Here is a 15,427-nt window from a genome sequence, read left to right on the forward strand (position 1 = left end):
CTCGGTGGTATTTCTGATTATGTTGCAGAAATAGGATTTCAGCACCGTCTATCTATCTGTCTGTTTTTCCAATGATGTTCCATTTTGAGAATGTCAGATGTCCGTGGGATCCAAATTGCAGTTCCAATTTGCTCAGGTGCTGGGGCTTATTACTGCAAATTAGGTGGGAAAATGGATTTTTGGCTGTGGGCTAGTAGTTACTCATCATATTTCCAGGTAGCCTGTCTTGAGCTGTAGTGTGAAGATGAGTGACCATAATAACAGCCTACGAGTGCTCCTCGGCAGCGCAGCGTTCATTAACACACTGCCATCTTGATCCATCTCAGTTGTTCCACATGACACATCAGAGCACTTACAGCGTGTTGCTAACTGGCTAACACTGCTCCCGTCCTCTTTTTCCATCTGCTGACAGCCACGGCAGCCAGATTTATAAAAACTGACATTATGACAGGCCAACAAAAGTGCAAAACAGATGAACCAAATGCATATAATTTGGACAAGAATCTATGAGACGTGACAAGTGTTGGGCCAGTATTTTTAATATGAGATGCTGGGCAGTCGTGCAGCACACTTTTATTATGACTGCTGGCCGTCTGTGACAGGTAAAAAAAACAGTTTCGTTTATCTAAACTGTGATATTTTAGATACTGCATTCATTCTTTGTGAAATTAAATCCCTCATTAAGCTGCAATTGATTAACAGTAGACTTATATAACCATAGTTGGCCATATAGTTTGAAATACTTACTCGAGTCTGAGTTCACAGTGACGCATGTTTTTGGGAACACTAATCATCGATTACTGGGAGCCCTGGAGCCTGAAACGTACTACCACTGGTTTTTTTGGGCAGGTCAGAGCAGTGACATTTAAACTCAGTGTAGAAACTGCCTGAAGTCAGTGGTCTTGAACCTTTGCTAGTGTACTCGGTTTCTTTTGGCTTCTTCTGTGTGCACAGTTTTACCACCCACATTTTAAAAAAATATCTTGTTTCAATAAGGAGAGATCATTTGGAAGACCTCAACATATTTTATTCAAGTACAAAGCTTGAGTAATAAATTATTCGGCGATTAGACTCAGATGAAACTACGCAGCAGAGCGGAGTCCAATGATGAAGAAATAGGACAACGCCCCCCAGAGTGCTGATGCTGATGGTGGGAGAGATGAAGCAGTTGGAGATGAGGTGGAGGTGGGGACAAGGGTGATCACATGAATGAGCCTGAAAGGGGAGAATGAAAGAGGAGCGCTGAGATTTAAAGCACATGGAATAGGGGCTGATCGGCTTGCAGAACGTGGGCAAGAAAATGACTGATTGCCAGAATAATGGTGAGAGAAATGAGTCTGAAAGCGTGGGAAAGTGGAAGTGATGTAAAGAATAGTCAAGCAGTCCACACATCCAGGTAGATGAGTGACTGCAGGTCTTCCTTGTGCTACAGTTACAATAGGGAAAACAGTGCCTGAAAATTGCGGGACGACCAAAATAGTTCCAATCGAGCTCCAAGAACTTGTGATCTCTTCTTGGAAATGGTTGCCTCAAAAACAGCACGTAAAACAGCAATCAGATGCAGTCAATCTGCTGCTAGTTTGACATTAAATCTGTTTGTTACTAAGCGATCTGTGGTAAATCACTGAAAATCAAAAATGTCATTGTCCTCATAGATGTACAACAATGATTCCTTCATAAATATTGACAGAGTTGTTGCAGGATTGTGATTTTACTGCAAAATGACAACATCAGCAAACATTGCTTTTACATACCAAAATAACCAGCTCGCAAAAAGACACACAGATTAGTTACCTGATTTCAGCAGCACAGACTAACTCAGATCGATTGCAATATGTTGTCAAACCTTCAGTAGTCTGTTTCAGAGATGTTGCAGTCGGTCCGAGTCAGGTTGCCTCTCACCAGGTAACGTTACGTTTGATTGGATACCTTTTGCTGCAACTACTTGTAATCAGTCACCAGAATCATAAAACTTCATTGGGCAACCACGGATTTTTCCTGGTCACAAGGACGTTGTGGTTGTATTATGTTGTTGTAAACATTATGATGTCCTTTTTGTTTCTTGTAGCCTGTCTTTAATAAAATTAATTGATTAATTTCTAGTCTCTGGTCACCAGAAAAGACCTTTAAAAGACTAAAGAGGTGTGCACACAGGAAGAAACCAGAACATTAATGTGGTGGCGAGAGACCGTGACCTGATGTGATGACAGGTAAAATAACCACTGGGGTTGCTAAGCCAGCCGGTCCTGAGTTGAATTAATATGTGATGTGGTGCAATTGCAGCAGGATCCCCCTGCAACAGTTAATTGAATAAATGGAAGAGGATGGATGGTTCAATCCAATAGTGCGTATCAATATAAGTCTTGTACACTTCTGACTGACATTTGATGGAGTGTTGTCTGAGCATCGAGAGTCTGAAATGCCTCCTGGAGACCAAACTACCAGCTCTGAGCAAATCACTTCATATGTAATAGTGTAAGAGCCACTAATGTAAACCTGAGCACTTTCTGGCATGGAAAACCAGCGTTAAAACATTCACTTGGACCTGAAACTTTCTCTTGACTTTCATGCAGTGTCATTTCCGACATCATTCCCAGCCAAGGAAATACGCTGACTTATTGTGTCACTTTTCGATGAAGGTTTGGACTCCTCCTTCAAGCTTTTTCTGGGCTGTTATTTAAATGGTTGATTCGTACACGATCCTGTGAGTGCTGCCCTTTCACCCCACCTTCAGGTGTGACCAAACAGCTCCAGACACTTTTCCAGTGTGGCCAATGACACTCCACTGTATTCATTTCAAACTTTATGCGGCACTTAAATCTCTCATGTAACCATGATTATGATCTGTCATCATGGCTGTCGATAATATTTTGAATTCATTTAGAAATTCTTGTGATCATTTTTAGAGCTCTGTCTGTAATAAGAGACACCGAGGCCTTGTAACACCAGTAGATCTCTGAGGTCATTTGATCAAGGTTTTCTGCTTGCCTCCTCGCTTCAGTCTTTGTCTTTGAAGTATCTACCTGTAGACAAACATTGAGGGAATCCTCTCATAGAGCTGCTAAGCCCCAAACTTTCTGCCAAAGAGTTCTAGCAGGTAAAAAGGTTCTGAGAAGGAGGGCTTGACCTGGTTCCTTTTTAAAGTTTGATACATTTTTAAGAGAAAAGTACACTTTTTGTGATGATTGGCTTACTTTGGCCATTCAAGCTGATATACTTTCCTTCCCACCAGGTGCTTGCTCATACAGGGTTCTCTGTATTATTGTAGGGTCTTTAGCTTACAATGTTAAAGTCCACAGTGGACTACCATTGTGATTGACGCTATATAAATAGAATTGAATTGACAACATTCAAAAATACTAATAAACTAGGAGTCCCACCTACTTGCAGTGTAGCCTCTTCACACGCTGATAGTATTTTTCTTGTCTTTACTGACTAAAATAAATTGTTCTGCTTTCAGTTTCTACAATGAAGTGTGTCTCAGGCGGAGACGTCGTTATTTTTTGTTGTGTGTGATCAGTCTGCTGATCAAAGGTTGCGACAGACATCAGTGCTGCACTGTTGCATTTTTCCAGCTGCCAGATATCTTCGTGTTGCGATGATCACTTTCATTTCCGGCATTATAGCGTTAATGTGTTGGGTGGGGGATGTGAGCGAATCTCTAATGAGATCGACCACAAACATTATCCCTGCACGGTCTAATCTGTAGCGTTTCATTAACTCACTGTCATTCAGTGTTTGGGGAATAATTTCGCCTCACCTCTTTGTCTTTCCGCCAGTTTCTCCTCTGCTTAAAATCCTAAATCTCTTAAAAGTCCGTACTCCAGCAGCTTTTCACCCGAGAACCTTTTGAATGCTTTCAGAATAACTATCATTTTTGTCAGAATCTGCAAAGGGATCTGCATCCCAAACGGTGCACCTCGGAGTAGGATGTGTCTTTGTGATTGGACTTCTTAGTGCATTCATGTCATTTAATTTGCACTTGGAGACACATTACAGTCATAGCCCAAATTTGTTTAACATGGGCCACTGTTCTGCAATGTGGGCATAGACAGCATATGAGATGGAGGGCAAATGAGCATACATTGGATAATCTGACCCGGAAATAGTAAGAGAGGTCATAAAGGTCATAAGCCTGGTGCCATTCTCCAATAGGTTTTTATTTTTTTTATTTTTTGCTGAAATACACACCCTGGTGTGATTCTTAAGCCTCACCTCTGCATGCAAGCTTCAGAGCCACACGACGAAACGCTATCACAGAACTAAATATGAAGCTATATCTCCTGCTGTATTTTCATAATCTTATTCACCAGCCTCAAAAGCCCATAAGATCAGGAAATATAATAGGTGCACCTGAAGGCTCAGCAGTAGCTTAACACAAGTCTCCTAAAAGTTCAGCCAACTCATATAAAGGCAACACGTCACCTGTGTGAGTCACAGGTATGTTTTTCCAGTGCCTGTTTCCACTAAAGCGGCATGGCTTATGACTATGGCCATCCTGCAGTGTTAATTCAAGTGGGACTTCCACTTGGAGTAGTGCATAGTCCGTGTATGGCTGAGTGACTAAGGATATTATGGCTATTGCAGCTATAACTGAACAGCTGTGATGACAATGAGTAGGCCTGAATGGAGGAAATTGGATATTTAATAGAGATTTTCACCTGTGATCATCATTGTCTCTTTCCATCACGGCTCCTTTCCCCTTCCTCTTTCTTTCCTCCTCTTCCACTCTTTTGCTCTCCCTCCCTTTCCTCGGATCACGACATACTTTCATCTTTTTCCTTCTCCTCTGCTCGCTCCACCTTTCCCCGCCGTCTTCTCTCTCTCTCTCTCTCCGAGCTCTAAGTAGCCACAAATGGTCCCTAATAGCCTCCAATGGAGATGAATTGATCGTTGTGCGAACCGAATCGATGGGAGATTGCTTTTGCTGTACACAGTAGGGCACTGCGCAGGCAGGCGGCCTTAATTAAGTTAACAGTAAAACCACAAATGCTTCTGAGGTTTATTGCAAAAATAAGTTTGGGGTGATTAGAGAAACAGAAAAGGAAAGTTGTGTGAAGAATAAAAAAGGACGTATTTGTTTCACTGTGTTTGTGATTGTCGTGATGCTCCCTGCGTGACTCATATGTTTGATGTTTTTGGGCATTTTCACACATTTTTTTCTCTGCCTGTTTATTTTTCTCTCTGCTCCATCCCTGCTGCTTTCCATACTGCCTCTCCTCTCTGCCAGCTCGTTCTCCAGCTTCTTCTTGTTGTCTCACCACAGCCCATCTGACCCGATCTCCTCCCCTTCATCTCTGCTTTCCTTCCCTCGCTGTCGTTCCTAATGGGATGAGCGGCAGAATTTGATCAGCAGTTTTTTAAAGGTCACACAACCAAGCGAAAACTGTCAGCCAAAGAGCCGAGGGAGCAAGGAGGTGAGGGGGGAGGAGTCGAGCAGGCGGGACAGGGAGGAAAAACTTCACGAGGAGACGGAGGACAGAGAGGGAGACGGTGGAGAGAATATGGGAAGCGAGCACGGAAGTGGGAGGTAGTGAGGTAATGGGGGGGAAAAGAGGGAGGAGGCAGATGAGGTAATTTGCAGTTTTGTGACATAACAGATCTGTTAGCAGATGAATACATATTAAATATGCAGGAGAGATGAAGGAAGGAAGAAGGCGGGGAGATGATGATGAGAAAAGGAAAAGGATGGGAGGAAATGAGGAGATGAGAGCAAGGAAAGGGAGGTCGGGAAAGGAAAGACGGTGAGGAAGGAGGAATGGAGACATTTTCATTTCTCTCACCCAGTGCCACTCATCTCTTTGCTCAGTAACAGTGGGATCCTAATCACCTCTCCATCTCCTCATGCTCTCTCATCAGATCCCTCTCTCCATCCTTCACTGTCTCATTCTCTCTCTTTCTCTTCGTCTTGTGTTTTAGATAAAAGACACTCGTCGCTCGGCAGTGTCTCATAATAGTCACGCAGTGCAGATGTCCTCCTGTCTGCAGCGAGGCTCATTCTTTGATTTCCATCTATCATTCATCATCAAATAGACCCAACTCTTTCCACCTCACCGAAGACCCTTTCCTGCTCTGCCTCTCCGCTGTCCCTTTCATCAGCTTCATATTTCTTTCTGCTGCTAATCTATTCCTGAAGTATTTCGGTGCGTCTTTGCCCTCACTGCATCTGCATCACCGTGTTGCGTGTGTGTACGAGTGTGTGTGTGTGCGTGCGCGTGCGTGTGTGTGGCAGAAACAATTTGCAGCACAAATGAACTGCAGAAGACAGCAGAGGGGTGGAAACCTTCCTCTGCCCACACTGGCTTTGTTGAGGTTAAAAGGGTCAGCAGTTTCATGTTTCACTGTGTGCACATAGCGGGGACCCCCACACCCCACAGTCGCCGTATCTGTATGACATCATCAGGAGTGGTTTTCCGAGGAGGCTGAGGAAGTGTGGCATCTTTGCACAGCTGCACCATCGATAAGTTGCTGACGCCACGTCACTATCCTCCACCAGCACTCCCAGAGGAACGCGCACAGCATCGTCAAGAACCACAACCATCCGGCACACGCACTTTTCCTGCTGATGCGTGTTTCGTGGTCCACCTCCATGAGGCATGACAAATAATGGGAGAGGCAAAGCTTTTATTAACCAAAGAGAAGCAAAAACATATTTGACTTCACGAAGTGTGTTAGTCAGTAGTTGGATGGCTGAATGTTAAGTGGGTGGTGTTGCATAGTGTAAAAACTAAAGCAACAAGCCGAAATTCAACTGAACTCATAGCATAGCTGGAGAGTGAGAACAAAGCTGAATAAGCTGTGTTTTAACCTAAATATGATCGATACGGCTGAACTAGTTAAATATTTGAAGATGGAAACTACGTTGATGGCATCATTAGCTCCACAATTTGTTGGACACAGACACAACCTTTGTAGACTTGCCTCTGTACACCACCACAGATGAGTTTAAATCAGTTAGTCAATACGTGATTGAAGTGCAGATTTTCAGCTTTAATTCAAGGGGTGTTACAAAACCTGGGCATTTATTGCTCAGGCATTACAGCCATTTTTATACACATTCCCCTGCTATGAGACTGTGTTGGAATACATCTTTGTTGGAGATAAATTTATGAATATCAGGAGCGGGACCACGCCTCAAAACACGCCCCTTCCAAGTCTTATCTATATATGACCCCCCCAGTTCTACAAGCTGTTTGTTCTCATTTATGTGCCTCACCCTCCTTCCCCTTTTCAATCCTTTCACTTCTTCGCTTCTAATTAGTACACGGGGATCTGCCAGGCCTGGGAGCCACTCCCAGACCCCATCGAGGCCTGCCCCAAACGGCAGCTCATTTCTTGATTAAGCCATTCGCCTTTATCTACTAAAAATGCTTCCAAACCTAAAATGAGGACGTGGGTCCAGCTAGTGAATAGATATTGTAGCAGATATGCTTTGCTTGTGTCACCTTACCTCATGGGTTTTTTCAGTCCGTCTCCAGTTTGCCAGGCTTAGCTTACCAAACAGATAGTTAAGTTAATTCACTAAAAAAGTAACTAAAGAAAAGAAATGGAAGACAATTTGAATAGAACGTTATGGTCACAACAGAGATAAACAATTCAAAAAAAGGCATATTTACTTCTACTTGACATGTCGGCAGCCAGTACTATTGACTGATACTAGCTATTTGCTGATCTATGTCAGCATTTGTAACAGCCAATAAATTAAAAATTAAAAAGGAAAAAAAATGAATTGTGAGAAACTTCCTTTAGCCATCTTGCAAATGTTGACGTTGCCATCGTTTGTCCAACAGAGGGCACTCTACATGTCCCTATTTACAACACCGTGTTTGGAACGCCAGAAACACAAAAACCAGCGGGTAGTCGGGCAGAGCGTAAATGAGCGAATAAATAACTAAACATAGTAAATATTAGGGAAATGTGTTTATGTGTCATGTGTCTGAAAGAATATTTGATTTTCAAATCACGAAATAATGGTATCTGTCTTAAAAATCCGATGTCTGTCAGACTCTGACAGACTCTGTCAGAAGCACTATTAGTACAAAGCATTGGGATTTATATATTTATTTCATTTATTTATTTTTAGCTTAACACTTAGCGAGTGTATGGAATTAGTCCAGTATACAATAACCTCTGTTTATACATGTAAAAGAGTGGGTACCATTCAGTTTTACTCAGTTGTTCAGCTGATATTTGTTCATCATCATTCATTAGCAGCAGTATGATGCGTTCGGCAACACCACACAGTTTTCAACACCAGACTTCCCAGCAGCTCTCGACCTATGAACCTTTATTGCAGAAACCTTGCTTTGCATTCTGTGCGTCTCCAGAGACCAGGCGGCTGGCAGTATTCCTGCTTTTTTTACACAATCAATCATTACTTTTCCCAACCAAATGTCGCATTTTTTTAAACATTCAATTGCGTAATCAAGTTAAGAACAGCCGCTGCCAACCGTTCTACAGATTTGCTGTGACTGTCAAATGTTGCACCTTTCTGCCCGTAGTGTTAATCACATCAGCCACAAATAACCTGCCTACAAAAGCAACAATAAAAATCCACACGTTTATTATTTCTGACACTTTAAATATGCACCGTTACCACTGGCCTGGAGTAACCTGGATACATGGATAGTGTTGCAGGTTGGGTATCTTTACTCACCACTAAAACCTAAATGTTCGAAACGCTATGATGGTTTTGCACCCCAGTGTGTGTGTGTGTGTGTGTGTGTAACTGACAGAGTTTCATTAACGGTGCTAATCAACGACAGGAGAGTAAATTAGCCGGCAACAGAGGCAAGGCTCGCAAAATTTCAAAATCTCTGGTAGCCCTTTGGGCAGGCATTCTTCAGTTTTTGGTAGCCCAAAATAAATTTAAGTAGCCCAAATAAAAAAGAAAGCTATTTTTTTACGTTTTGTTTCCTTTACAATATTATACATTAAAGTATAATATTGTAACGGAAACAAAAGTTAATCAAAAAAATTGTTAAAATACAAATCACAGCAACTGTATAAAAATTACAACCATCAACTCAAATACTTTTTACTTTGTACTTTTTCAAATACAATTTCTATGAACTTGTAAGAACTGTGTAGAACATGAATCAGTCTGTGTCAGATCCTCAATCTGAAATTTCCACTGAAGTCACGGGTAAGAAGTAAGTGGAACCAAGATCTAGGCCATTTGCTTTTTGAAGTTTGCAAAGACTGATAAATTTTGCCAAAGGTAGTTCACTCTTTGCAATATAGCACGCTGTTCTAAACAGCTTTTTCAGGAGTTCTTGTTGTGCTTGGTTTATTTTTAGTATGTTTTTTTCCCCCAATTGCTGTTTGTTCTGGGAAAGATACTGCAGACTGGGCAATAATGCATTTCTCATGAGTTCTGATGGGGTCTTTCTTAAAATTACTGGTCCCAGTAACAAAGGCGCTTGTCGACTCAGAAATCAAATGAAACTCACAACACACCTGGCAGAACATCATGTTATTTAGCTCGTCATATTCCAGCCACAGAAATTCTTTTGTCCATGAAACCAAAAAAGCTGCGCTTTCTTTTTGCCTCATAGTCTGATTTGTCATAACTTTTCCGTTTTGCGGAAGGCTTTTCTTTGGCTGCCCCTTCTTCACCCTGACCTGTCTTATTTGGCTGAGCAGAACTAAAATACCAGCTTAAATCCTCCTGCTTTTACACACACACTCACATAACGCTCAGCGATTCTTTGCGCACTCAACCTCTCACATGTTTAAGCTTGCTGCGAGAGATTTCACTTGTCGTGTTTGAATAGTAAGCTAATCAGTGATAAGACGATGTCAGAGGAATTGGTGCGCAATTAATCGTCACTCACCAATCAGTGCTGCTGCTCTCTACACACCGTTCGCGCGATCGCAAAATGAAAGTGAAAGCAAAAAGCAAGCGCAAATTCAAACGCGATTTCAATATGTCACATATTGACAGTGGCTCATCGATGCCAATGACATAATTACTCAGCTACATTGGCGAAAGAATGCAAAAGCATATCCATATATTTTCCTTCCTACGATAGCCCGACGGGCAGGGCTGAGTTAGATTTTGGTAGCCCGACTGGAAAAATCGCTAGCCCCGGGACGTCGGGCTAGCGATTTTGCGAGCCCTGAGAGGTCACAGTGTCGTTTGTGGAAAACTGCTGTCGATGCCACCTTTCACCTCCTGCAGCTTGGTAACAAATAAAAATCAAGTTTTTTGCAAAGCTTCAAATCATTGTTTGAGACAAGCAGGTGATTGGTCTTTGTTACTTTGGCAGTTAGATTACTTTCCCTTTAAACGCAGCCCAGAACCTATTTTATTTTTTCTTAGGAATTTGGCCTCTCTCCACGTAAATGGATAGCAGGGGAGTGATAGCTTCACTGTAGCTCTACTTAGACTCCGTCTGCATTTGGGAAGCTGATGCCAGGAAGAGCACACGCATCAGTCTATGCTAACAAAACAGTAGGTGGAATAAACATTCTTGGTCCCTGAGGGAATTTGAGCTGGCATTAGATAGATTGACAGAAGGCTGAATATAAAGTTGTTTTCTGTGTTTTGTGAACCATTGTTAAACAGAGAAATGGAGTACCCACTTGAATTTCCACACATTCATAGATGCAAGCATTGGCTCTCCAGAGCTCCAAGTATTCTTATGTGCTAGACCAGAACATATCGAGAGTAATTTGCTGTGTCCACCTGCAGATTTACAGTACATATGTACAGCAATTAAAATAACCCTAGTGTGCATGCATCCCTGGCCTTAGCATTGGCTCTGAAATGTCCAAATCTGTCAGCAGCATCAAAGCGAGCTGCATCTAATCCCAAAGGACCCGGCTAGCCAGCTTGGAGCTCCACCTGCACACCACTGAAGCTTTCATCAGCTGCACGTATCACAAAACTGCCATATCTGCTTACATGCAGGCCATAAACTGCTGCTGGGAGCGAGGCTCCTATGCACAGCTCTTCATCTCCCTTCCCCCAGAGTTAAAGTTGTTGAAAAGCAGAAGAAACTCAAATTGTTTCTTCTGTCATGCGATTCATGAAAAAGGATGCAGGCGTTAGGAGGGTAGGGAGGTGAGGGGGGGGTGCTTACGTGTCTCCTTTCTGTCAGGAGAATTGAAGAAGTGAATTACAAAGGACGATCTACTGGGGCAGCTGATGTTAGTTGTTTTGCAGCTGAGACATGTAATGAGAGTTTCACATGAAAAGACGAGAGCAGTGCACGAACAGATGGTCTGAATTTGAATATTCCTTTCATTGGTTCCTATATGAACCCGGGTTAGAGCAATAAACCCCGGCAACTGTTTTTTTTTAAATGACTGACAGTTAAACTATAGAAATTCTTTACTTCAATTCTCAGATTTTCTCCACTGGATACTCCTTTCTGTGACTTCTCTTACTTGTGTGTGTGCGTGTGTGTGTGTGTGTGTCCCAGCTGGAGAGAAGACTGTTTATATTATTGGTGATGAAAGAGGGGCCCCAAGAGGCCTCTATAATAGGCTGGGAGGCCTCTGACTTTTTATAATGGTCTGTATGGTTGTGTGTGCCTGCTTGTGAGAGACACACAATTGTACCACTATATAATTGTCAATGGGAGGACACACTTTTACATAATACAGATACACAAAGAAAGAGAGAGAGAGAGTCTATCCAAACATAAAGGCACTCACACAGAGAAGCACAGTCTCTCTCTCTCACTCTCACTCACACACACACGCACACACACACACACACACGCACACACACACACACACACACACACACACACATTGTTGAGCCATCTGAGCCCAGTGTGTCCAATAACAGCAGGTGCTGTCAAGTGCAAGCACAGCAGACCTGCCCTGACACAGAAACCCACACATGGATGGATGCACATATGTCAGCATGCCGCACACTCATTCATACACCTTCCTTTTCCGTGTAGCTCTCACATTCAGTAACTCATCTTTAAAACGACGGTCTGATTGGTGAAGTTTAGGCACTGTTACGGTTGTAGTCATGACAGCGTGCCTGGTACTGTTGGGATGTTCCCATCTGTGCAGGACTTCCTCCAGTGCCCATCAGCCCTACTTTATGTTAAATATTGAGCGTAAACTTTGGGATTAAAAAAAAAAGTGTATTAAATATGATTTTATTTATATATAGATATAAAATAACAATGACCAGTGACCAGCCTTCTGCTACAGTTTTACAAATATAAAATCAGCTTGAAAGAGTCAAAAGAACTATGATGCTTTAATGTTTAGTTGAAATTTGATTGCTTGTGTTTACCAATTAGGTTAGTCCTCACGCAGGCCTAGAGACAAGTTGGCGACCACCTGGCAACCAATGAGGTTGCTAGGAAAAAATGAGGATTTGGTCATTGTTATTGTAAGTTATTGCTTAAAGCTGCGTTTACACAGGCCTATCAGTCAGTAACCCCTGGCAACCACGGAAAAAACAACTGGTTGGCGAGCATTTATGGGAGGATGGTGGCAGATGCTAGGTTGATGTTGTACCAAAAAACTTCCCAACTACTTGCTAAGTTTTAAAGAAACTGCAAAAAGTGCCTTCAAAGTAAAACTTGCACCTTTTGGAACACAATTGAATCACAGCTTTTACTTTAAAGGCAAACATTTTTACGTTTCCCATTTGTGTTGCTCTTTTTCAGCTTTTCAAAAGTACAAGTGACTGAGATGATCTGAGATTGACCAAAGTATATTTGAAAAGAGGCTTTTGTTGCAGCCAAAAATGTACCACGATGGGTTCATAGCCTCACGCTAGCGCTAGAACATAAACACCGAACAAACAAACAACCATGGTTACACAATCATTTGTATTTTTAATGCTTATATTAAATATCCTGTATCAAATACCTTTCAGCTGCTTTGTTATTCACATGGATTACCACAGACAGCTACATGTTTCATTTGGCAGATTTCTTTTTACAGCACATGCCCTGTTTGATGCAACCCCAAAGAGATTGGTGTCACATCTGGGGATCTTACGCTTGCTAGGCAAATGCGTAAACCACTACACTACACCTTTAGTTGATGTACGAACATGTAATATTTTCATAATGGGTTTGTGTCCAAGAACACCCAGGCTTCGCTGCTGGTGTGATCCCAGCTCAACACGGTCTCTAGCTTTGTCTGTAGAGCTGCCGTATGGCTTACCTTTAGGGCACTCTGAACTCAGCCGTCCAGAAATTTGCCTGCATGTGTGTGAGAAGAGAGCAGGTGTAAACAAAGTTCATTTTAAACTCAACGACACACCCATAATGATTCGGGACAGTATTTTGCAGGGTTGCAATGCTATCTTGACAAAATCTGTGCAGACAGACCACCTTTGTGTTACCTCCTGCTACAGTATTCATTTAAATGAGAGACACTCACAGACAGGCAGCCTCACAAGCTGAAAACAATACCAGCTACACAGTCATGGCTGGTAATGAAGCCCTTGATTTGATATGTAAGTCGATGATGTGTAATCTCTTCGAGCTGAGAGCGTAGAACAGTAAATATCAGTCTCATTTGCACTAAATGAAGCTAATAATGGCATCCTTAGCTTTCACGTTATATTTTTTTTCTTATTTCTTTTTAGTGCACACCTTGTCTTTGTCTCATGCTCTCTCTTTGTTCCCCCCTCACCATCTCCCTGTCCCTGTCTTTGTCTGTGTGCGTTAATATATTTAGCAGTGCCATATCATACGCTGTGCTAACTTCATTAACTATCTCAGCATGAGCCTACAGTGACTGAATGATAATAACCCTCACCCCCCAGACTCACTGGCTCTACCACACACACACACACACACACACAGCCCTGGGAGCTTAACAGTAATGCATGTATAACTGATTACAGTTTACTTCATTATGACAAAGCATTTTATATTTTGTTATTATGATAAACGACCGCTCTAACCCCAGCAGACCCATCAGTGAGTTCATCATTAAGAGTCCCAAATAAATATGTGTAAAGAAGACAGAAAAATCAGCTGATTGAAGAAAGGGGGTGAATTAAATAAAAAATAAAAAAAACAGCCATTGTTAGTTCAAATATTACTTCAGAGTTAGGCTGCGATTCATCTGCAAAATTGTTTTCTGCATTTAACAAATAACCACAGCAAATCCTTACATTTGAGGGAGTTAGCCATGATTAATGACTAATGATTAATTTTCTGTTGGTCGACCAGTTGTTTGAGGTTTCACAGCATGTCTGCGATAATTAGGAAAAACGGTGCTGATCTCTATGCCAAGCTGTCCTTTTGAAAGCTTTAAACGGGTTTCTCGCAGTGTGGCACAGACGCTCACTTTGGACTCAGAGGTGAACTGATTAGATTTTTGTGGTCAGAGGTCAAAAGACCAAGGTCCCAGTAATCTCATGTCCGTTGCTGTCTCGTGAAAGCGATATTTCAGGAGCAGCTGCAAGGGATTTAATTACATCTGGCACAAATGTTGACTTGGACTCAAGAATGAACGGATCTGAGCGTGGCGGTCAAGGGGCAAGCTCACTGTGGGCTTATAAAACATGTTTTGGAAGTTTTTTCAAGGATTAATGACACAATTTTCTCTCAAATGTCCAGACGGGTGAAAACACTAAGTCGGATCATTTAGATCCAGAAGGGAATCATCTTCAATGTGACATCATAACATTGTGTAAAAACACTTATTCTCCAACACCATTACTTGGGAACAAAGGTCATGACCATATGGTCAGAAGACTGATTGATGAGACTACAAACTGTGGTGATTAACAGGTCCTGCTGGGGTTCAAGATGCTTGTAAAGCATCTGTGTTTTAGAATTTGTGGCTTTCTGTGGGTGAAGGATCACTAGTGTCGTGTCTACAGTGCATTTCCCAAACATAAATACACTTAATACCTTTTTTTTTTAATTGAAAAGCCATCGTGGTTGGTAGAGGTGTACCATACTGCAAAGCTGTAACTAGAGTTTTATGTCATTTCTGCCACTGTTGGTAGTTTTACCTTTAACAGTCAAATGTTTTACAGAAAACACGCCTTTGTTTTCTTGCGTCGAATCTCACTCCTTTGCTTCTTTTTTCTATCAGGTCAGTGTGCTGGAGCGCCAGGTGATAGATTTCCTGGGATACCAGTGGGCTCCCATCCTGACCAACTTCCTGCACATCATTGTTGTCATCCTGGGCCTTTTTGGCACCATTCAGTTCAGGCCGAGATATGTCACTGGGGTGAGTTTTGCGCTCAAAACAAGCATTTTACTTATACTCTGCTCTCTCTCTCTTTTTTAAAGCTTCATAACTTATTTAAGTAGTATGTTTGATGTTTTCACAACCTTTTGTTAAAAAAAGTTCCGGACAGTGAAAACTTCATTCATACCTTGAGGATGCACTATAAAACCCACTTGAATGATAACAGAGAAATTTTAAACAGTTTGCATTAATAATTAATAAAAAACACGTCTGCTGGTGGATGCAA

General features: G+C 42.0%; 1 protein-coding gene across 1 annotated transcript in view; it reads left to right on the forward strand.

Moving 5' to 3' along the window:
- The window catches only part of nkain2 (sodium/potassium transporting ATPase interacting 2), a 110,838-nt gene that overhangs the window by 40,456 nt on the left and 54,955 nt on the right, over nucleotides 1-15,427 (forward strand). The window contains exon 2 of the mRNA XM_085134071.1: nucleotides 15,043-15,180. Within this exon, the coding sequence (XP_084990197.1) occupies nucleotides 15,043-15,180 (138 nt within the window). The remainder of the gene's footprint in view (nucleotides 1-15,042; nucleotides 15,181-15,427) is intronic.

This window comes from Neolamprologus multifasciatus, chromosome 15 (genome assembly GCF_963576455.1).
Source record: "Neolamprologus multifasciatus chromosome 15, fNeoMul1.2, whole genome shotgun sequence".
Classification (NCBI taxonomy): domain Eukaryota; kingdom Metazoa; phylum Chordata; class Actinopteri; order Cichliformes; family Cichlidae; genus Neolamprologus; species Neolamprologus multifasciatus.